The 23,894-nt window shown below is 44.7% G+C and overlaps 1 protein-coding gene across 1 annotated transcript in view; it reads right to left on the bottom strand.

The window, feature by feature from the left end:
• LOC122789722 (surfeit locus protein 4-like) overlaps window positions 1-23,894 on the bottom strand; it is a 516,963-nt gene that overhangs the window by 224,563 nt on the left and 268,506 nt on the right. Inside the window, exon 3 of the mRNA XM_044057153.1 lies at window positions 12,289-12,365. Coding sequence (XP_043913088.1) covers window positions 12,289-12,365 — 77 coding nt within the window. The remainder of the gene's footprint in view (window positions 1-12,288; window positions 12,366-23,894) is intronic.

Raw genomic sequence — 23,894 nt, forward strand, 5'->3', positions numbered from 1 at the left:
CCTTTGTTTTGAGGATTTGGAAAGAAAGTAGGAAGGTGAATAGTCTGATTTTAAAGTCACTTTAGAAATCACCTTAGGCATAAATGTAGGATTGGTCCTCAAGGCCACCGTCTTTATGGAAAATAAGGTAAGGTTCCACAGCCATGAGCGCTTGCAACTGACATCCTTCTAGCAGAAGTCAATGCTAATAAAATAGCTGTTTTCCAGGATAAGAACTTGATATCTGAAGCAGCAGCAGGCTCAAAGGGAGGTAAAGTTAGCTTCTCCAAAACATAATTAAGATCCCAAGCAGGAACAGGAGGAGTCCTGGGAGGTCTTAAATTCTTAACCCCTCTCAAAAATTGTCTCACCAGCTGATGAGAAAAAATGGGGGGGGGGGGGGATCAGTGTTGAAATGAGCCGAAATAGCAGAAGCATGAATTTTAATGGAAGAGAATGAAAGGCCTTTAAGCAAGAGTTCAGAGAGGTAAAGTAAAATAGAGGAAATCTCGGGTATAAGAGGATCAGAACCTCGATCCCACATCCAAATACAAAATCTTTTCCATTTAGAAGCGTAAGATTTTCTAGTGCTAGGACGCCTAGCTTCCAAGAGAACATCCAAAACTTGTTTGGGAAGAGCTGAAGGAATCAAAGGCCTTTGTAGAGCCAGGCTGCCAGGCAAAGAGTCTTGATTTGAGAGTGTAGCATCTGACCCTGATGTTGGGACAGAAGGGAAGGAGACAGAGGCAGAATCCATGGAGGTTCCAAGAACAGGTGTCTCAAAGTTGGATACCAAAACTGCCGAGGCCAATTTGGAGCTATCAGAATGATAATCTTGGGTCTGTCCTGTTTTATTTTCAGTAGCACCAGAGGCAGAAGAGGAAGAGGGAAGGCATATCCCGAAAGATCCCTCCAGCTGAAAGACAGGGCATCCACTTTCCATGCTGTTTTGTGGAAGGACCTAGTGCAAAATAGAGGCAACTGATGATTGAGATGGGATGCAAACAGATCTATCTGAGGACAACCCCAAACTGATGTAATCCTGTTGAAAAAGTTGGGGTCCAGCATCCATTCGTGGGGATCCAAAAGATTTCTGCTTAGGCTGTCTGCTAAGAGATTTTGCTTTCCTGGGATGAATTGAGCTTGAAGATGCAGGTTCAGATTTAGAGCCGTGTCCCATAGACTCATGGCTAGTCTGCAAAGGGGGTAAGAGTGGGAGCCCCCCTGCTTGTTTATGTACCACATGACTGTGGTTTTGTCTGTACAAATCAGATGATGTCCTGGTTGCAAAAGTTTCTGGAAGGCTAGAAGAGCATGTTGGACTGCCAACATTTCCTTCAGGTTGATGTGCCAGTGAAGATGTTTCTTTGGCCAAGAGCCCTGCTGGCAGTTGTCTAGAAAATGAGCTCCCCAAGCGAAATCCGAAGCATCTGTGGTTATGATCTGAGAAGGTTGAGGCAGACGAAAGGGGTTTCCTTCGTTCAAAGCACAAGTCCTGGACCACCAAAGGAACTCTTTTCGGAGGCAGGGAATCAGAGGTATCATTGTTTCCAGGCTGTGGTAATGCTGAGACCATACACTCTTTAGGTACCATTGAAGTTCTCATATGAAGCCTTGCATTTGGAATCAACAGGATGCAAGAAGCCATGTAACCCAAAGCCTGCAGTAATTTCCTTGCAGTGAGCTGAGTCAAAGTAGCCAAGGTTTTGAAAATTGCTGCCAGTTGTACTTGCTTTTCTGGAGTCAGGAAGGCCTTTTGTAAGCTTGTATTTAGAAGAGCTCCCAAAAAGGTCATTTGTTGAGAGGGGATCAAATGTGACTTTTTTGTGTTCACTGAAAATCCCAGTAGTAGGAGGAGACGCTGAACAAACTGCAGATGTTGAAGTAAAAGATCCTTGCTGTCCGCCTGGATAAGGCGATCATCCAGATAGGGGTAAATTTGAATCCCTTGTAGTCTGCAATAAGCTACTACTGGAGCCAGGCACTTGGTAAAGACTCTGGGCGCAGTAGATAAGCCAAAGGGCAGTGCAGAGAATTGAAAGTGTCTCGAGCCTGCCTTGAATCCGAGATATTTTCTGCGTTCCTGTCTGATGGGAATGTGTAAGTAGGCCTCCTTCAGGTCCAATGTTACCATCCAAGCATCCTGGGACAGCATGGGAAGAAGTTGTTGCAGAGTGAGCATTTTGAATATTGGGATTTCCAGAAAAGTATTTAATACTGAGAGGTCCAGAAAAGGTTTCCATGAGTTTTGTTTTCTTGGGACCAGAAATAGTCTTGAATAAAAACCCTTTCCCAGCTCTGGGAGTGGAACAGGTTCTATGGCTCTCATGGCCAATAAAGCGTCCACCTGATTTAAGGCCTCTGACCATTGATGTTTTGGCAGATCTGGCCAACCGTAAGACCTTGGCAGCGTATGAAAGTGGACTTTGTAGCCTTTTAAAATCACATCTAAAACCCATTTGTCCTGGGTGATATGCGTCCAATTTTGGTAAAAAAGAGATAATTTTCCTCCGAGAGGAGCTTCCAGGCAAGAAGGACCTGTAGCCCAACAGAGGGAGTCATTGGGTCTGCTTCCTTTGTGATTGAGGTCCGTCTTCTCCCCTTCTAGGTGAAGAAGCAGTCCACTGTCTGGACCTATAAGAGGCATGCGTCTGCATCTGGCCTCTAGACAGTGTATATCTTCCCCTTTGAGGCCTGTCAGAAGTGGGAAAGGACCAATTTTTGGAGGGCCAATTTCTGGAAAATCTAGGAGGCTGAACTTGTAAAAAATCTTTGACAGTCTGCATGGATTTAGCTTTTTCCTCCATCTTTTTAATAACCTCCTCAGCCTTGGACCAAAATAAAACATCATGTTGAACAGGGGCATCTAACAGTTTCGCCTTAACCTGCTCAGGTAAATTCTGCTCCCGAAGCCAAGCATGTCTTCTGATAACAGTACCAGAGGCTGCGGCCCTGCAAGAAGCTTCCAAGGCATCAAAACCACAATGTAAACTGTTTGCTAACTTGTTCAGTTGCATGCAAAACATCCTGTAATTCCTTGTCCTCTGCACATGCAGGAAAGGAAGAAAGCCTTTGCTTTAAAACAGACAAAAGAAATTGCTGATACTTGAACATGTGAAACTGGCAATTTAAAGCTCTAATAGAAAGAGTAGCAGAAGTATAAACCTTTTTGCCCCACCTATCCAAGGCACGAGAATCCTTTTCAGAGGGAATAGGATTTTTAGATTTAGTGGCCTTAGCAGCTTTAGAACCCTGAGAAATAGTTTCAGGATCTGCAGAAGGGTTCTTAAATAAGAATTGATGGGAATCAGGTACTCTGTAAAATCTATCAGGCTTAGAAGGAGCAGGCGGCAAGGAGTCAGGATTCAGGTTAGCTTCAGAAAAAGCATCATCCACAATATCAAGTACAGGAGGAATAGCCAAAGGTCTGTGTTGAGGTAGGAGAAATTCCCTAAGTCTCTTCTTGGAGGCAGAATAATCCTGACCTTCCCAATGAAAATGCTCTCTCATCTCATGTAAGGTTTCCCCAAAAGAGAAATCTTCAGGGGGAGAAGCAGAGGGAATAGAGTCCTCTGCATCTGAATCCTCATAAGGAGGAAAACAGTAATCCTGGTCAGAGGAAGAGACAGAAGACACAGAAGCCTAATCAGAGGAATCATAAGGTAAATCCTGTCTAGGTCTTTTTTCAGGAGGAGGGTGAGAATCCCTAATCATTGTAAGTAAATACTCAGCCATCCGTAATAATTGCTTCTGGGACTTGGGAGCTGAATCCAAAGCAGCTTGAGAAGAAATCCTTGGTTTTACAGGAGTTTTTGTCTTTGCCTTTGACTGTTGAAATAGTTATAAGAGAAGGCCTGAAAACTCCCTCAGAAGCCGGTACCTGCTCAGCGGTTCCGGACCCATCTGAAGGAGCGACGTCCGAAGGTCCTGCAGCAGATAAAATATTAGGCCTAGATGGCTCCCCATGTGAGTCCGTGTCGGCCATCGGTTCAGAAGTGGCGGACGACAGGGGCTGCAAAAGCACCTCACTGACGACCGCCGAACCCGAAGCTGGCTCCGGCTGTGAAGAATCCTGTTTGGACCTCGGAGGCCTATCCTTGTCTTTGCGTTTCTTTTGAATTCCGGTTGTCGGTAAGGTATCCGACGACATCCTATAATTAAATAGTCTACCGAAATAATTCAAGGCCGAATCGTACCTACGCTTGATAGTGCGAGAATTAAACCTGGCACAGAACCGACAGCAAGAAACGTCGTGGTCAGGGCCTAAGCAAGGTAGACAGTAAGAGTGGAAATCTTTATGAGGTATTTGTTTTCCACACGATAAATAATTATTAACTTTTTCTGACATCGGAGGAGCAAGAAAAAAGTTTCCCCAACGGGGTACTTAGCTTGAGAAGAAAAGTTGAAAACTTCGGACCGAAGACAATCAAAGCACGTTGTTCTGAATAAGCCAACCGACTTGCGAGCTGCTTTCCACCGCATGGCAAGAAGGACTGGGGAAGATGGCGTCGGCTGTCAGCTATGTACCTCTGCGCTCTGACGTCAGGGTACTTGCTGGTACAGCCGACGCCGGACCCAGACTTTGGAATTCTGGCCGACCTCGGGCTGCCTGCCGGCAGGAACACCCTACAGTTATGACTGCTACAGTGAAACACGAAGAACATCTGCAGTGGCAAAGCCTGCCCTGGATTTAGAGTAGAGTAGCAGATGATAATGCTTTGTAAAGGTGTGCACTGAACTCCAAGTAGCCGCCTCTAAAATGTCTGTGGTTGGAACTCCCCTGAGAAAGGCTGCTGAGGTGGCTGCAGCTCTGGTGGAATGAGGCCCTTAGGCACTGGCTTACCATGATGTATGTAGCAGAAACGAATGCAGTGGTGTAACCACTTAGATATAGCCTGCTTTGAGATGGGCTTTCCTTGTGATCATGCAGCATATGCCACTGGTAACTGCTGTGTCTTCCTGAAAGCTTTGGTTCTGTCCAAGTAGAATCTAAGCTGTCTGTGCAAGTCCAAAGAATGCAGAATTCTCTCCCCCTTGTTCTGTGGATTTGGGTAAAAGGTTGGTAGATGGACAGCTTGGTTAAGAGCCACACTGGACACTACTTTAGGCATAAATGTTGGGTTTGTCCTCAGGGAGACCCTGTCTGGATGAAAAATGATGAAAGATTCCACAGCCATGAGTGCCTGTAGCTCTGAGACTCGTCTTGCAGAAGTAATTGCTAAGAGCAGAGCTGTTTTCCAAGATAAAAACTTCATGTCAGCAGTAGCAGCTGGCTCAAAAGGAGGCATGGTGAGCTTTTCCAAGACATAGTTGAGGTCTCATGCAGGTATTGATAGTCTCCTTGGAGACCTTAAATTTTTGGCGCCTCTGAGGTACTGCCTTAATAAAGGGTGAGAAAAGAGTGGTGGCTCTATTGTAATGAGCCGAAATGGCAGAGGCATGAATTTTTATTGATGAAAAGATAGGCCTTTGTCCAGCATTTCAGTTAAATATTGCAAAATCCGAGGAATATTTAGTACTGCTATATCAGTTCCTTGTGCCTGGTTCCAAGTACAGAATCTCTTCCATTTTCCAGCATAAGACTTTCTAGTACTAGGCCTTCTGGCTTCCAGAATGACATCCATCACAGCTTTACTGAGAGGTGTTTTTTTGTGCGACTACATTATTCGCCATAGGTTCATAAATTAGTACTAGGCTAACTGCCTTTGTGGGTCATTTTAAGCCTAGCCAATTATCCCTTGTGAGACTCAAACCCTACACCTTGTGCTTGTAAGGCAAACACCTTAACCATTAGGCCACTGCCAAGTTTAATGTCCTTAATAGGCTGTGCATGATCTGATTGTCTTGCTGGGACAGTAGTAGAGGTATTTGAGGTAAGGTCCAAGCTGGGTAAAGAGATAAGTTACTTAGTATTGGATACCAGTACTGGCAGGCCAGTCTGGGGCAATCAGTATTATCTTTGGCTTCTCCTATCTGACCTTTAGGAGTACCTTGAGGAGAGGTAGTGGCAGAAAGGCATATGCTGATAGGGCATCCACTTTCCATGCTTGTCTGTGATAAGTCCTTGTGCAGAATATTTTTAGTTGGTAATTGAGAGGGGAGGGGAGGCAAATAGATCTATGTCCGGGCATCCCCATTTCCTTGTTATCATGCTGAAGACTTGTGGATCCAGCTTCCACTCGTGGGGGATCCATGAGGTTTCTGCTTAGTTCGTCTACCACAGTATTTTCCTTTCCTGGCAGGAATTGTGCCTGCAGATGCACTTGGTAAGTCAAAGCTGTGTCCCACAAGGTCATGGCTAGTCTGCAAAGGGGGTAAGAATGTGCGTCCCCCTGCTTGTTTATATACTACATGACTGTGGTGTTGTCTGTCTTTATCAGTAGCTGTCCCGGATGAAATTGGTTCTTGAAGGCTGTCAGGGCATTTTGAACAGCTAACATCTCTTTTTGATTGAGATGTAGATGCCATTGGTTTGAGGACCATGTGCCCTGAATGCATCTTCCTGCCATGTGGGCTCCCCAGGCATAGTCTGATGCATCCGGTGTTAGTGTCTGCCTGGCTGGAGGAAATGTGAATGGCTGTCCCTTGTTCTGGTGACATGCCTTTGCCCACCATCAAAACTCCCGCTGCAGGCAGGGTATGAGAGTAATGACTGTTTCCAGGCTGTGGTGGTAATGTTGAGTCCAAACACTTTTTAGGTACCACTGAAGTTTCCTTATATGCAGTCTTGCATATGGAATTAGTAGGATGCAGGATGCCATGAAGCCCAAAGCCTGCAAAATTTTTCTTGCAGATAACTGGGCCTTTGTTGCCAACATTTTGAAATAGGTAGTCAGTTGACTTTGTTTGCCTGGCGTGAGATAAGCCATCTGGGCAGTTGTATTCAAGCTTGCACCCAGGAATATTATCTCTTGTGAGGGTACTAGTTTTGATTTCTTTTTGTTGACTGTGCACTCTAGGCATGTTAGAAGTCTTTTCACAAATGCCAGATGTTAACGAAGAATGTCCTTGTTTTCTGCTTCAATGAGACAGTTGTCCAAGTAAGAATATATTCGTATTCCTCTGTCTGCAGAATGCAATTACTGGTGGCAGGCATTTTGTAAAGACCCTGGGTACAGTAGATAAGCCAAAGGGCAGTGCAGAGAATTGGTAATCCATTGAGCCAGCCTTGAATCTTGGGTATCTTCTGCATGACTGTCTATATCTAAAGTCACAAGCCAAGCATTCTTGCCCAACATGGGCAGAAGCTGATGCAAAGTCAACATTCTGAATTTTGAAATATCCAGGAAAGTGTTCAAAATAGAAAGGTCCAGTATCGGCCTCCAGGCCTCGTCCTTTCTGGGTACCAAGAACAGTCGAGTAAAATCCTTGTCCCTGCTCTTGCTCTGGTACTTGTTGAATGGCCCCCATGTCCATGAGGGATGAGACTTGTTTTTGTGCCTCTGCCCATTGATTTTTTGGCAGATCTGGCCAGCCGTTTGCCTTTGGTAGAGTATGGAAGTGGAACTTGTAGCCTTGTGACACTATGTTTAGAACCCACTTGTCCTGGATTTTGATATGCCAATTTTGAGCATAAAGTGCTAATTTTCCCCCTAAGGGTGCTGCCAGAAGATAAGTGCTTGGTGTCGGTAGGGGTAAGTCATTGGGGCTATTTTCTGTATGTTTGTGATCTATCTTCTCCAGCTTTGGAGGTAGAAGCACCCCATTGCTTGGGCCTGTAAGAACCTTGCGCCTGGGATCTGCCCCTAGGGCGTCTGGATCTGCCCCTTTGAGGTCTGTCTGACACAGGAAAGGACCAATTTTTTGTAGGCCAGAGTCTACTAAATCTAGGTGGCTGTACCTGTACAAAATCTTTGACAGTTTGCATAGATTTAGCTTTGTCCTCCATTTTCTTTAACACCTCTTCTGCCTTAACACCAAACAAAGTACCATGCTGTAAAGGTGCATCTAGTAATTTAACTTTAACATGATCAGGCAGAGTTTGTTCCTTTAACCGAGCATGCCTCCTAATTACAGGACCCGTAACTGCGGCCCTGCAGGAGGCCTTCAAAGAATCAAAAGCACATTGCAAAGTATGTTTTCCAACTTGTTCTGCTGCATACAATAAATCCTGCATTTCCTTGTTTTCTGCACATTCAGAATTTAACATTTTCTGTTTAAGCAATCCCATGACATGTTGCTGATAGTTAAGCATATGAAATTGACAGTTTAAGGCCCTTATAACCAAAGTTAGAGGTGTAAACCTTTTTTCCCCATCTATCCAGTGCCCTTGAATCTGTCAGAGGGGGTTGAGTTTTTTGCAGTGTAAGCCTTAATCCCTTTTGGACCCTGTGAGATAGTTTCTGGGTCAGCAGCAGCAGCAGGGTTTTTAAAAAGAAATTTGTGAGAGTCAGGAACCCTGTAATATCTGTCAGGCTTAACAAGAACTGGGGGTAAGGAGTCAGGAGTCAGACTAGACTCCGAAAACACATCTACAATGTCTAACACAGGTGGAATGACTAGAGGCCTGTGCTGAGGTAGTAATAGGAAATCCCTGAGCCTCTTTTTAGATTGTGAAAAATCTTGGCTCTCCCAGTGGAAATGCTCCCTCATGGAGTGCTAGGTTTCACCGAAGGAATAGTCCTCAGGAGATGCTGAAGGTATAGATTCTTCAGCATCAGAATCCTCATAGGGAAGAAGAGAATATCCCTGATCAGAAGAGGAATCAGAAGAAATAGAAACCCGATCTGAAGATTCATAGTCCGAAGAGGAATCAGAAGAAATAGAAACCTGATCTGAAGATTCATAGTCAGTGTCTTGCCTAGGCCTCTTATCAGGAGGGGGATGGGAACCCCTGATCAAGGTAATCAAGTCTTCGGCCATCTTGAGCACCTGTTTTTTGGGCATAGAGAATTGTCCACGTGGCTCTTGAGTTTGTTTCCTTGCTTTAAAAGGTGCTTTAGTCTTGGTCCTTGAAGCTGAGGTTGTTTTAATGTAAAGATGTTTAGGTCTGAATACACCCTCAGAAGCCGGTGCCTGCTCAGTGGCTCCGGACCCATCTGAGGAATTAGTGTCAGAGGCTCCAATACCTTGAGGGTCGAGCGGCATGGCCGACTCCACGTGGGAATCGGTAGCGGCCTGCGACTCTTAAGTAATGGGTGTCAGGGGCTGCGAAAGCACCTCACTGAGAACCGGCGACTGGCTTAGGAGAAGCTTCGTCGGTTTTGGGCCTCGGTTGTTTTTCTCTATCTTTTTCTTTGTGTTTTTTGTAAACTCCAGTAGTAGGATGGGCATCAGACGATATTTCAGGATAATTAAACTGGCGTCCAAAATAGTTTAAAGCAAAGTCATGCCGACGCTTAATAGTGCGTTGGTTAAATCCATCACAAAACAGACAACCAGAAACGTTGTGATCACTGCCTAGGCAAGGAATACAGTAAGAATGAAATTCCTTATTAGGTATTTACCTACCACAAGAAATACAATTATTAACTTTTTCTGACATCGGTCTGGAGCAAGAAAAAAAAAGTTTCCCCAACGGGGTACTTAGCTTTATTGAAGACTTTGGATCTGAAACTCAAATACGAAAATCTCAAGAGTTGGCCGACCGACACTTGCGAACTGCTTCTGCTTCAGGCACCACACGGCAACAAAGACTGAAGAAAATGGCGTTGGATGCTTCTTTTATACCCCTGACGACCGGGAAGGGGCGACAGCAGCCGTCGCAGGACCCAAGACTTTGGAATTCAGGCCGGCTGAGGGCAAACTGCCAGCAGGATTAGCCAAATGTAATGACTGCAACAATGAAACACGAAGAACATCTGAACAATTTATGTAATGTTGTTAAGACTGCAGGATACACAATACATGTGATGTATAATGTTCGTCAATGTGAACCTGTTAATATGGTTTAATTACTTTTATATAAATATAAGTCTGCCTATGTCACAAGTGATAATTCAATAAAGGTGTTAAAAAAGTCAGTGCTACATCCCATTAATCCTAACCCATAAATGAACAGTTCACCTTCCCAATTCCCTACCACTTTTACCTTCTATTTGTTATACATCACTACTAGAGAAGAAAAAACAGCAGGGGAATGTTAATACTGTAGACATCACTTAAGGGTTATTTTTGTTTACTCCTGCATACTAATCAACTTGCTGGCACTAAGGTAACAGGTGTGTCTACAAACTGGCAGACATTGCGCTAGGTACCAGCTCTCTTCTTTTTTATTGGGGGGGTGAGTTGGATTTTGCAGTCTTGGGAGATTTTTGAATGGAGGTCTAAAACAAGATGGGAGCATGCAGAACAAATCATACTGCCATCTGCAATGGGGTAAGACTCTGAATGCATTTGTCGCCAACAATGATGGCAGTCCTGAGGTGGGGGGAGGGGGCGACATAACAGGTAGGACCATGTAAGAATACCTATAACTAGTAGGATAGCATCACACTGATGCAATCTTTCTGCCCCCCTCGCCCACCCTGGTTTCAGGGAAGGGTTAACCCAGTCAGTCAATCATCTGAGGGCAGTGACACGGGTAAAACAAATGACAGGCACTACAATGCCAGGATGTTTCTGGCTGTTGGCAGCTGAAGGGGGGGGGGGGTAAACAGAGGTTGGGTACTAAAACCCAAGAAAAAATTGAGGGCCACCCTAATTTCTTTAAAATAAAAAAAAAAAAACTTTAAGAAAAACAAAAATTCCAAGTAAGAAAAACATTGTCAGTGAGAGTTTAAAATGCATTTTCTTTTAATTTTTTTAATTTTTATTTTTTTTACATAAGCTGGCTCTATACAGAGATTAAAGCTGGAATTCTATGCAGACAATCTACTGTCAGGCAGTAACCTTGGCCTTGGAGGAGATGGTCTGGAGCCATAAGCATCAAGTGGCACATACCTTCACATCCATCATGGGGTGGGGGGTGACTAGACACAGTAGCAGACTGGATTCAAACACCGAAGTTGTCATGGGTCACTGGGCTAGCACTATGGGATATGTGCATGTCAAGCTGCTGCTAGGGCTCAGGTCTAAGCAATAACCCTGACGGCTGCTTGGATGATAACCTCTCATGGCAAGCACTCGCCAATGTGGACAAACTGCTCATTTAGTTAACAGGGGAGTTGGTCGTTAGCTGATGTAGGCAGAAACAGGCATAAGACAACATTCTTATGAAAAACTTACTTTATACATTCTATCTTCACAGGTGATCCATGACACTTATAAAAAACTGGTGCTACATAGAGAAACAACCTCTTCTTTAAATGGATTTACTTATCTACCTACACCTGTTACCAGGAAATATCCAATTGGAAAGTTCCATCTGTCACCCAGTCACAGGGAGACACCTCCAAGCACATCCAATACTGTGATTACCTTTTAAAACATGAAAGAACTGTTTAACACAGTGCGAAACCTGCATTTCTGTGTCCAAAGGTACCGAAGAGAGTGTGTTCACAGGCACTTCCAGCTGGTACTTCATGAAACACACATGGAAATCTAAATGTATGTCCTGAAGTGTAGCCTTTTTGTTTCAATACACTTACAATGACATTTGGTGCCAATGCTATGCCAGCATGCCTTCTTACACTACAGGTTTACTAAAACAAAATGCTGTTAATACTCAGTTCTGGACAAGAGAAGCAGCCATTTATAAAAACACAACACTGCATACTATGTTTACAAAAATGCATTTCTACAAAGGATGAATGGTTTACCTGTACTGAAAACAAAATGTGCTGCTCAAAGTGAAAGAGCTCTTTCCCAGTAATAAAATAAATGATGGTTGTGTCTCCACACAACCAACGTATTCAACATACATCCATGTTTCACACATCTACCACATTTTTCAGTGCAATGTGGGAAAGCATGGTTTCCCATTACCGTCAACGGGCAAACATCCTCAACAGTATTTCAGCTACTGATGTGTCTGTCATGAAAAGCAATCTCATCTTACCGTGGTTTCACACTTCAAAAAGTAAATATCACAGAACTATGGCAAAATGGAAAATCATCCAGTACTGATGGAAGACAGTTCCAGCTGTCATTCAATACTTTGTGTCAGAACAATTCACTCCTCAAACGAAGGTTAAAAATCAGGATGCAGTGCTTAAAGGACTCTGATAGGAAACAGATTCCCCATTTGCTGCACTACCCACTAAATCATAGTGATTAGTGCAAAAAGGTGAGGAATTCAGCTATTCCAAGACTGTTACCTCACCAGTATCAGTGTGAATCCATGTGCTTTAATGCACTTCTTAAACATCTCAACCTGTAATATGCTTATGAACCAACTGTAGAGAATAAAATCCATTACTCTGCACTCACCTGCATGAAAATGATGCCGAATAAACCAAAGCAAGCATAGGGTACGAATTTTCGGGCCAATACTAGGACGCAGCTAGCTGTACACAGCATTGAGTAGAAGAAAGAAAAAAAGACAGTTAATAACAGGCAAGACAGACAAACTAATACAAAGCCAAATAACAACATGACAAATTGAGCACCTGCACTTTTAAACAGCTAATAAAGACCGTAAAACCTTAAAATGAAAAAAAGTTATGCATTCGCACAGCTGATGATAAACTGCAAACTATGAATTAGACAGAATGCACTCATGTCAGGTACTCATCAATAGAGGTACATGTATGCTGTAACTGTAGGACATTACAGGAGTCTGCTATTTACAAAGGCTGTACAGTAAAATGACTTGCCATTCATAAATGAAACAAAATGCTCAGCACTTTAAGGTTATTAGCCTTTTTGGAATAAAATCAGGCGGCCATGGTGGTGCAGCAGTTAGCGTTGCTGCCTCACAGCAAGAGGTTCTCCGGTTCTATCCTCGGCTGGGGTGCCTTCTGTGTGGAGTCTGCATGTCCTCCCTGTGGTCGTGTGTGTTTCCTCCGGGTGCTCCGGTTTCCTCCCACATCCCAAAGGCATGCTGTAGGTGAATTGGACACTCTAAATGGGCACTAGGTTTGAGCGTGTGCCTTCTGTGGAAGGTTGGGCGCCGAGCTGGCAACTCGACACTGTAAAACTCCACTGCCAATCATGTGCGGACAGGTGATCTGCTGTGGCGACCCCTAACCGGGAAAAGCCAGAAGAAGCAGCTTCTGAACACCTGTAGTATGGATAATAATTTCTCTTTTGCTCAGGTAAAATACAAACCACTAAGTAGCCTGTTAGGAAATGCCAGAGACCACCTCAGATGCAAGAGAAGGGTCAGTGCTTGAGTCACCGCAGTGATAAACACGAGCTTGACAGTCATCCAAAGCAACACAGCGGGACCAGTATGGGGTACTAAGCAGGACCTCAGTCACTGCAGTGCCAAACCTCTGCAGAGCACAATGTGACCTGTACTGTGCAATGAGCAGGACCTCAGTCACTGTAGTGACAAACCTCTGCACAGAACACAACAGGACCTGTACTGAGTAGACCTTCCATCACAGTAGTGACAAACCTCTGCACAGCACAACACAACAGGACCTGTACGGTGCACTGAGCAGGACCGCAGTCACAGTAGTGACAAACCTCTGCACAGCACAACACAACAGGACCTGTACGGTGCACTGAGCAGGACCGCAGTCACATTAGTGACAAACCTCTGCACAGCACAACACAACAGGACCTGTACGGTGCACTGAGCAGGACCGCAGTCACATTAGTGACAAACCTCTGCACAGCACAATACAACAGGACCTGTACTGTGCACTGAGCAGGACTGCAGTCACAGTAGTGACAAACCTCTGCACAGCACAACGGACCTGTACAGTACACTCAGCAGCAGCCTGGCATGCCATTTGTGATAACTGTACACTAAGCACCATGTAAAGTACAAAACTCTAAGCACACAGGAGGGCACACACAGCACTGCAGTTTGTTCAGCGAGAGCAGGGTAGTCAGTGCTTCTAGGAAAGAAAATATTACAAACGGCAGGGCACAACTCAATCTCTGCCTGCTACAGGAGAACACAGCAGTCACCACTTCCAGGAAGTTGCAATACCTTTTTGGTAGGACACATGCAAGCTTGAAAGAAGTGATTGGGCTTTACAGTTGCAGAGCAGTGGCCACCTCAGCAGACTTCCTTAGACATGTTTCACCCCAGGATATCTGTTAACCTGCATACTACACATCATGAGATACCCAGCCCACAGCCACAACAGGTGTTGCTGCCTTTGTTCTACAGAAGAATACTTTCTTAATTCCAACATCCCTTTCCTTGTAGATGGTGAAGTACACTGCTTCAGACTTATAAGCTGTCATAACTAGCAATGGTAGCTTGTGATGAGAACAGTATAGTTGTACTAGATAACTAACCCAGCTGCAGAGTCTTGAATAACAGGTTACCAAGCATTTTAAGCTATTTTTTCCCTTTTCAGAAGTGCTTTAGCTAGTTAAAATTAGAGGTTTCCCACCCCTCAAATGTCAGGTGTCTGAGCAATGACTACTAATTTTTTGTACAAAAAGATAGCCTCAAATACTTCTGGCCCTTCTATGGAGCATCTTCTGTAAAGAGTTGCACAGTGCTCCTGCATGTGGAAATCTTACAGTGGAATTCATCTTCTGCAGGCACATCTGTTAGCTAATTTCTCCAAGGACTAAATGGACCATGAAAAAATAAAAGAATCCAAATTCAAAAATCCCAAATACTATGTTATAAACTGTCACACATCTCAAAAATGCTATTAAGAATAAAGTACAGTTTTGTACCTACCATAAATGTAGATGTTCAAGTGTTCACCCTGCTGCAGTCATCACACTTGGGTTATCCTGCCATCAGGCGGTCCCGCAGTCTGCCCGAATTCCAAAGTCTTGGTCCGGCGTCGGCTGCTGTTGCTTCTTCCCTGATGTCAGTGCGACAGGGGTATTTAAGAGGCATCCAATGCCATTTTCTTCAGTTTTTCTTGCCCCAGATGTCAGGTGCCCCCAATAGGTAGGCAATATATATATATATATATATATATATATATATATATATATATATATATATATATATATATATATATATATATATATATAGTTATATAGTTATATATAGTTATATAAAAATCAAACAAAACCCTTAGGCACAAGCAAATACACCACAGAGGTAGTATAGGAAGAAGTGGTAGAGATAAGTTCAGCTAGTTCAGAGGGGATGGAGGGAGGGTAACCTGGACTGCAGCAGAGTGAACACTCGAACATCTACATTTATGGTAGGTACAAAACTGTACTGTGTTCGTGTTACCCTGCTGCAGTCATCACACTTGGGTTGAATCCCAAAGCTAAGTATGGGAGGTGGAATCAAACAGGGTTAGAAGAAGCTAGTAGGCAACTGCAGTGGCAAAACCAGCTCTAGTCTTAGAGTACAGAGGTAAATGATAGTGTTTGGTGAAGGTATGCACTGAACTCCAAGTAGCAGCTTCCAGAATGTCCTTCGTTGGCACTCCCCTGAGAAAGGCTGTTGATGTAGCTGTAGCCCTGGTGGAGTGGGACCTAATGTTAGCAGGTACTGGTTTCCCATGATGTGTGTAGCAGAAACGTATGCAATATCCTATCCATTTTGAAATGGTCTGTTTTGAGATAGCTTTTCCTTGTGATCCTGTAGCATAGGCTACAAAAAGCTGGTCAGTTTTTTTGAAAGCCTTAGTTTTATCCAAGTAGTAACGTAATTGCCTGTGAATGCCCAAAGAGTGCAGGAGTCTTTCTCCTTTGTTCTGGGGATTTGGGAAGAAGGTGGGCAAGTGAATGGTTTGGTTTAGGGCCACACTGGATACCCACCTTTGGCATAAAAGAAGGATTAGTTCATAGAGAGACTCTGTCTTGATGAAAAATGATGAAAGGTTCCACTGCCATTAGTGCCTGTAGCTCTGAGACTCTTCTAGCTGAGATTATTGCTAGTAGTAGGGCAGTTTTCCATGAAAGAAATTTTAAATCAGCTGAAAAAGCTGGTTCAAAGGGCGGCAGTGTAAGCTTTTCCAGAACAAAGTTGAGATCCCAAGTAGGTGTTGGAGCTCTCCTTGGTGGTCTTAAGTTTTTAGCCCCTCTGAGGAACTGTCTTAGGAGTGGATGTGAAAATAAAGGAGGATCCGTGCTGTAATGCGCTGAAACTGCTGAGGTGTAGATCTTAATAGATGAAAAGGACAGTCCTTTGTGTAACATCTCAGTCAAATATTGTAGATTCTGAGGGATGTTTGGATCAAGGGGGTTTAGGCCTTTAGCCTGGTTCCAGGCGCAAAATTTTTTCCATTTGTCTGAATAGGTTTTCCTGGTGCTGGGCCTCCTGAATGACATCCATAACAGCTTTGGATAAAGGTGTTGGTTGGTTGTTTAAGTAATTTGCCATGCAGCCAGGTTTAAAGTCTTGAGCTGGCTGTGTAGAATCTGATGGTCTCGCTGGGTGAGCAGGTGAGGAATTTGTGGCAAAATACATGGTGGGCCGTGGGCCATATTCCTTAAAATTGGATACCAATGTTGGCGTGGCCAGTCTAGTGCAACAAGTATCATTTGTGGCCTCTCTAATCTGACTTTCAGCAGTACCTTTGCTAGAAGAGGCAGTGGAGGGAAGGCATAAACTGTTAATGTTTTCCAACTGAATGAGAGGGCGTCCACTTTCCAAGCTAGTGGATGGAAGGTCCTTGTGCAAAATATTTGAAGCTGGTGGTTGCGGGGGCTTGCAAACAGATCTATGTCTGGGCGTCCCCATCTTTGAACTATCATTGCAAATACTTGTGGATCTAGTTTCCATTCGTGTGGATCCATGATGTTTCTGCTTAGGTCGTCTGCCAATGTGTTTTTCTTTCCTGGCAGGAATTGTGCTTGTAATTGAACCTGGTAAGAGAGTGCAGTGTTCCACAAGGTCACTGCTTGCCTGCATAGAGGGTAGGAATGTGTGCCCCCTTGCTTGTTTATGTACCACATAACTGTGGTATTGTCCGTCTTTATTAGTAGTTGTCCTGGGTGTAGAAGGTCTTTGAAAGCTGTTAGGGCATTCTGTACTGCTAGCATTTCTTTTTAATTGATATGCAAGTGTCTCTGATCTGTAGTCCATTTTCCCTGAATGCACTGCCCTGACATGTGTACTCCCCAGGCATAATCCGATGCATCTGTTGTCATAGTTTGCCTGGCTGTGGGTAAGGTGAAAGGCTGACCCTTGTTGAGGTGACATGCCTGTGCCCACCATAGAAATTCCTGTTGAAGGCAGGGAATGAGTGGTATCATTGTCTCCAAGCTGTGGCTGTGCTGAGTCCATACACTTTTCGGGTACCATTGTAATTTCCTCATATGCAGTTTTGCAAAGGGTATTAGAAGAATGCAAGATGCCATGAATCCCAAGGCCTGCAGAATTTTTCTTGCAGGAAGTTGGGTCTTTGTTGCCATTGCTCTGAAGTACTGAGTTAATTGTAGTTGTTTGTCTGGCGTCAGATAAGCCATCTGGGCCGTTGTATTCAAGCTGGCACCCAGGAATGTCATTTTGTGAGGGCACTAGTTTTACTGTGTACCCTAGGCAACTTAGAAGTTGTTTTACAAAAGCCAGGTGTTGCAAGCGAATGTCTCCTTGAGGTCCAACATTACTAGCCAAGCTTTCTTGCCCAACATGGGAAGAAGCTGCTGTAGTGTTAGCATCTTGAATTTGGGTACTGGCAAGACTGTGTTTAAATTGAAAGGTCCAGAATGGGTCTCCAAGCATTGTCCTTTCTGGGGACTAGAAAGAGCCTCGAGTAAAATCCTTGGCCTTGCTCCTGTGTAGGTACCAGTTGAATGGCTCTCATGTCCATGAGAGCTGTAATTTGTTTTTGTGCCTCTGCCCATTGATTTTGTGGCAGGTTTGGCATTCCTTTTATCCTTGGCAAGGTGTGGAAATGGAATCTGTATCCTTGTGAGATGATGTCTAGGACCCATTTGTCCTTTGTGACGATGCGCCAGTTGTCTGCAAAAAGTGTTACTTTTCCTCCCAAGGGAGCTGCCAGGAGAGTTTTGCTTGGCAGTTTGAGGTATAAGTCATTGTGTCTGCCTTCTAGTAGTTTGTGGCCTGTCTTCTCCTCCCTTCTGTGGTGCAGTGCCCCATTGGCGAGGTTTGTAAGGGATTTGTGCTTGTCCTCTGCCCCTTGGGCGTCTGTATTTACCCCTCTGTGGTCTGTCAGAAGCTGAAAAGGACCAATTTTTTGTTGGCCAATTTCTGCTGAATCGTGGGAGCTGTACTTGTCAGAAATCTTTGACCGTCTGCATAGATTTTGCCTTATCCTCCATTTTCTTTAAAACCTCCTCTGCTTTAACCCGAAATAAGACATTCTGCTGTAAGGGTGCATCTAGTAACTTTGCTTTAACATGATCAGGCAGAGATTGTTCCTTTAACCAAGCATGCATACGTATAACAGACCCAGTAACAGCTGCTCTAGAGGAAGCTTCCAAGGCATCAAAACCACATTGTAAAGTATGTTTGCCCACCTGTTCAGCTGCATGCAACAGCTCCTGCATTTCCTTGAATTCAGACTGTTGAGGGTGCGTACCCATCTTTTGTTTTATTTGAGACATTAGGAATTGCTGGTATTTAAGCATGTGAAATTGACAATTTAGTGCTCTCATAGCTAGAGTAGCTGAGGTGTAAACCTTCTTCCCCCACCTATCTAGTGCTCTGGAGTCCCTTTCAGAGGATACAGGAATTTTTGGCCATAGAAGCCTTAGCCCCTTTGGGACCCTGGGAGATTGTCTCTGGATCAGCAACAGGGCTTGTTTAAAGGAATTTGTGCGAGTCAGGCACTCTATAGTATCTATCTGGTTTGGCTGGAGCAGGAGGCAGAGAATCTGGATTTAGACTAGATTCTAAGAAAACATCATCCACAATGTCCAAAACTGGGGGGATAGCAAGGGGTCTGTGCTGGGGGAGTAAAAGAAACTCTTCAGGAGCTGACCGACCGGCACTTGCGAACTGCTTCTGCTTCGGGCACCGCGCGGCAAGAAAGACTGAAGAAAATGGCGTCGGCTGATGCTTATGTACTCCAGCCGCTCTGACGTCAGAGAGAAATGCGACATCAGCCGACGTCGGACCCAGACTTTGGAATCCGGCCGACCGAGGGCTGCCTGAGGCAGGACAACCCATATGTTATGACTGCAGTTGCATTCTTGAAGGACATATCTTGGAGCCTTTTCTTTGAGTCGGAGTAGTCCTGACCTTCCCAGTGGAAATGTTCCCTCATGGTATGTAAGGTTTCCCCAAAGGAATAATCTTCAAGGGGAGAAGCTGAAGGAATGGAGTCTTCAGTATCAGAATCTTCATAAGGGGGAAAGGAATAATCCTGTTCCTCAGAGGAGCCTGAGGAAACAGACACTTGATCAGAGGAGGCATAATCCTCCTCTTGTCTAGGCCCCTGATCAAAGAAATCAAATCTTCAGCCATTTTAAGCATCTGTTTCTTAGGCATAGGGCCTTGACCTGGAGACTGAAGTGTAGGCTTTTTTGGTTTTAGAGGAGTCTTAAGCTTAGCATAAGATTTTATGGCGAGAGTAGTCGGTCTGAAGACACCTTCAGAAACTGAAGGTGTTTCTACAGCACCGACTTCTCCTACTGCAATGTCATTGGTAGGGCCTAAAGAAAATGGCTGCGTCGGCCTAGAACTCTCTGCTGGAGAATCTGAAGCGGTCTGGGGATCCAATTCAGCGGTAGCCAGGGGCTGCATAGGCGTCTCGCTGAAAACCGGAGAACCGGCGACCCGCCCCAGTTGAGGGCTCGGAGTCTGGCTTGGATCTAGCCTGCCTTTCTTTATCTTTGCATTTTTATGCACGACGGTAGTCGGTTGCTCCGACGGCATAGTGTAATTAAATTTCCTACCAAAGTAGTGTCGTGCGAAATCAAAGCGTCGCTTAATAGTTCGCTTATTGAACCTAGCACAAAACCGACAACCAGTGACGTCGTGGTCTGGGCCTAGGCAAGGTATACAAAAAGAATGAAAGTCCTTATGAGGTATTTGCCTCCCACAAGAAATGCAGATGTTCATAGGTAGATACTAGGCCATCTGCCCTAGGGCATTTATAAGCCTAGCCAGAGTGTATTTGGCTTCCACCTCCCTATTAGATTAGCCTACTGAGCCTCTAAAGTAGGTCACAGAAGGTACCCTTTTAAGATTAGTTTACTGTGCCTCTGTCTAGCAGGGACACAAGAGAGATCCCAGGGGTGAATTTGCGATTTCCCATCCACGCGTCCAAATTTCGCTTGAAGAGGGTCAGCGAGGGCTATGTCTAACATGAATTGGGATTCTATTCCAGAATGAGGGGAGCCTCTGGGAAATGAATCTGTCCCTCCAGCATGTCCTATTTATTTTTGTGCTGAGGTTTAGGTCCCTGGAGCGCGTAGCTCTAAGGGACCTAGATTTCTTGAGGTGGAGCACGTCCATTAATTCTGGGTTTGACATGGCTTTGTACGTCAGGCATAGATCGCTTCTGAGTAGGCGGTAAGCAACTGAGTAGAGCTGGAGTTTTAGTCCAGCTGCATAGAACATCTGTTTGTAGCCCATGATCCTCTTGGTGAGGTAACTTTGGGGTCTCTCCAGTTGCTGCAGGTGTCGGGTAAGGTGCATCCCAAAAGGGGCATTGTATTCAATTATGGGCCTGATGAGTGACGAGTAGAGGGGCACAATCAAAAAAGAGGCTTAGGGATTTCCTTCTCCCTCAGCAGTTAATTTTTTCTGACATCGGACTGAGGCAAGAAAAGGTTCTCCAACGGGGTACTTGGCTTTGAAGACTTCGGACTGAAACTCTATTCGAAAATCTCAGGTGTCGGGCCGACCGGCACTTGCGAACTGCTTCTGCTTCGGGCACCGACGCTGGACCAAGACTTAGGAATTCGGGCCGACTGCGGGACCGCCTGATGGCAGGATAACCCAAGTGTGATGACTGCAGCAGGGTAACACGATGAACATCCCTGTAATATCGGTCTGGTTTGCTAGGAGCCAGAGGCAAGGAATCTGGAGTCATGCTTGATTCCGAAAACACATCAACAATGTCTAATACAGGAGGTATGGCTAAAGGCCTATGCTGAGGAAGAAGGAAATCCCTAAGCCTCTTTTTTGATTCTGAGAAATCTTGACTCTCCCAATGAAAATGTTCCCTCAAAGTATGCAAGGTTTCTCCAAAGGAATAATCTTCAGTAGGGAATGCAGAAGGGATGGATTCCTCTGCATCTGAATCCTCACAGGGTGGTATAGAAAATTCCTGATCAGAAGAGGAATCAGAAGAAATAGAAACCTGATCTGAAGATTCATAATCAGTGTCTTGCCTAGGCCTCTTTTCGGAGGGGGGGGGGGGTGTTGGGAACCCCTGATCAAAGTAATTAGGTTTTCAGCCATTTTGATCATCTGCTTTTTGGACATAGAGGCCTGAGCAGGTGGCTCATGCGTTAGTTTTTTAGCCTTAGAAGTTGCCTTTGTCTTTGTTTTTGAAGCTGGCGTTGGTTTTATATAGAAATGCTGAGGCCTGAAGACACCCTCAGAAGCCAGCGCCTGCTCAGCGGCTCCGGACCCATCCGAGGGAGAGACATCCGTAGGTACAATACTTTGAGAATCTCGTGGCGTGCCAGACTCCACATGGGTCTCGGTAGAGGCATGTGACTTGAAAGTAGCGGGTATCAGGGGCTGCAAAAACACCTCACTGAGTACCTGCGAACCGGCAACTGGCTTAGGAGAAGCTTTGTCGTTGGTTTTGGACCTCGACAGTCTGTCTGTCCTTTTCTTTGCGTTTTTTGTGAACTCGGGTAGTCGGACTGCTATCCGATGACATTTCAGGGTAGTTAAATCTGTTTCCAAAACATTTTGAAGCAAAGATATACAGACGCTTAATAGTGCATTGGTTAAATCTAGCACAAAACCGACAGCAAGGCATGTTATGATCTGGGCCAGCAGATTACCCAAATGTAATGACTGCAACAGTGAAACACGAAGAAAGTACAGTTGTGTACCTACCATAAATGTAGATGTTGGAGTGTATTCACTGTTGCAGTCATTACACTTGGGTTATCCTGCTGGCAGGCTACCCGCAGTCTGCCTGAATTCCAAAGTCTAGGTCCGGCGTCTGTTGCTGTCGCCTCTTCCCTGACGTCAGTGCGCCAGGGGTATAAAAGATGCAGCAGACACCATTTTCTTCAGTTTTTCTTGCCTCAGATGTCAGGCGCCCTCAAAAGGGTAGGCTAAAAATTATGTGAATAAAAAAGCATGCACTAAAATAAACATTACCTTCATCTACAAGCAAATACACCACATAGGTTGTACAGAATAGAGAAGTACAGATAAGTCCCAGCAAAGGAAAGGGGGATGGTGGGATGATAACCTGGTCTTTGTTGCCAACATTTTGAAGTAAGAAGTCAGATGCCTTTGTTTGTCTGGCATGAGATAAGCCATCTGGGCAGTTGTATTTAAGCTTGCACCCAGGAATATTATCTCTTGAGAGGGTACTAGTTTTGATTTCTTTTCGTTTACTGTGTACCCTAGGCAAATTAGTAATCTTTTTACAAACGCCAGATGCCTTAGCAGAATGTCCTGGTTCTCTGCTTGAATAAGGCAGTCGTCCAAGTAAGGATATATTTGAATTCCTCTGTCTGCAAAAAGCAATTACTGGTGCCAGGCATTTTGTGAAGACCCTGGGCGCAGTAGATAAGCCAAAGGGCAGTGCAGAGAATTGGTAGTGCATTGAGCCAGCTATGAATCTGAGGTATCTTCTGCAAGATTGTCCGATTGGGACATGCAGGTATGCCTCTTTTAGGTCCAAAGTTACAAGCCAAGCCTTCTTGCCCAGCATGGGCAGAAGCTGCTGCTGCAGAGTCAACATTTTGAATTTTGGAACGTCCAGAAATGTTTAGAAAAGACAGGTCCAGTACTGGTCTCCAGGCTTTGTCCTTTCTGGGTACCAAGAAAATTTTTCAGTAAAATCGTTGTCCCTGCTCTTGCTGTGGTACTCGCTGAATAGCCCTCATGTCCATGAGGGACAAAACTTGTTTTTGTGCCTCTGCCCATTGATTGTGTGGCAGGTCTGGCATACCTTTTGCCCTTGGCAGGGTGTGAAAGTGGAACCTGTAGCCCTGAGACACTATATTCAAGACCCATTTGTCCTGGGTGATCATGTGCCAATTTTGTGGAAAAAGTGCTAGTTTTCCTCCTAAGGGGGCTGCCAAAATACAAGTGCTTGGTGCTGGCAGTGGGAAGTCATTGGGACTGTTTCCTGTATGGCTGTGATTTGTCTTCTCCGCTTTTGGAGGTAGAAGCACCCCATTGTTTAGGCCTGTATGAGCCTTGGGGCTGGGATCTGCCTCTGGGGCGTCTGTATCTGCCTCTTTGTGGCCTGTCTGACACTGGAAAGGACCAATTCTTTGTAGGCCAGTTCCTGCTAAATCTAGGTGGCTGTACCTGTAAGAAATCCTTAACTGTCTGCATAGATTTCACTTCATTTTCTTCAACACCTCTTCTGCTTTAACACCAAAGTATCATACTGTAATGGGGCATCCAATAATTTATCAGGCAGATTCTGTTCCTTTAACCAAGCATGCCTCCTAATGACAGAACCTGTAACAGCGGCCCTGCAAGAGGCCTCCAGAGAATCAAAACCACATTGCAAAGTATGCTTTCCAACTTGTTCAGCTGCATGCAATAAATCCTGCATTTCCTTGTTTTCTGCACATTCAGAATTTGTCAACATTTTCTGTTTTAGCAGTGACATTAAGTATTGCTGATATTTAAGCATATGAAACTGACAATTTAAAGCCCTTACAGCCAAGGTAGCAGAGGTGTAAACCTTTTTCCCCCCCCATCTGTCCAGAGCCCTTGAATCCCTATCAGAGGGGATAGGATTTTTCACAGAGGAAGCCTTGACCCCTTTGGGACCCTGAGATATAGTTTCTGGGTCAGCAGCAGGATTTTTATAAGGAAATTTATGTGAATCTGGAACCCTGTACTATCTGTCTGGTTTGACAGG

This window comes from Protopterus annectens, chromosome 15.part0 (genome assembly GCF_019279795.1).
Source record: "Protopterus annectens isolate FY-2018-M chromosome 15.part0, PAN1.0, whole genome shotgun sequence".
NCBI lineage: Eukaryota > Metazoa > Chordata > Ceratodontiformes > Protopteridae > Protopterus > Protopterus annectens.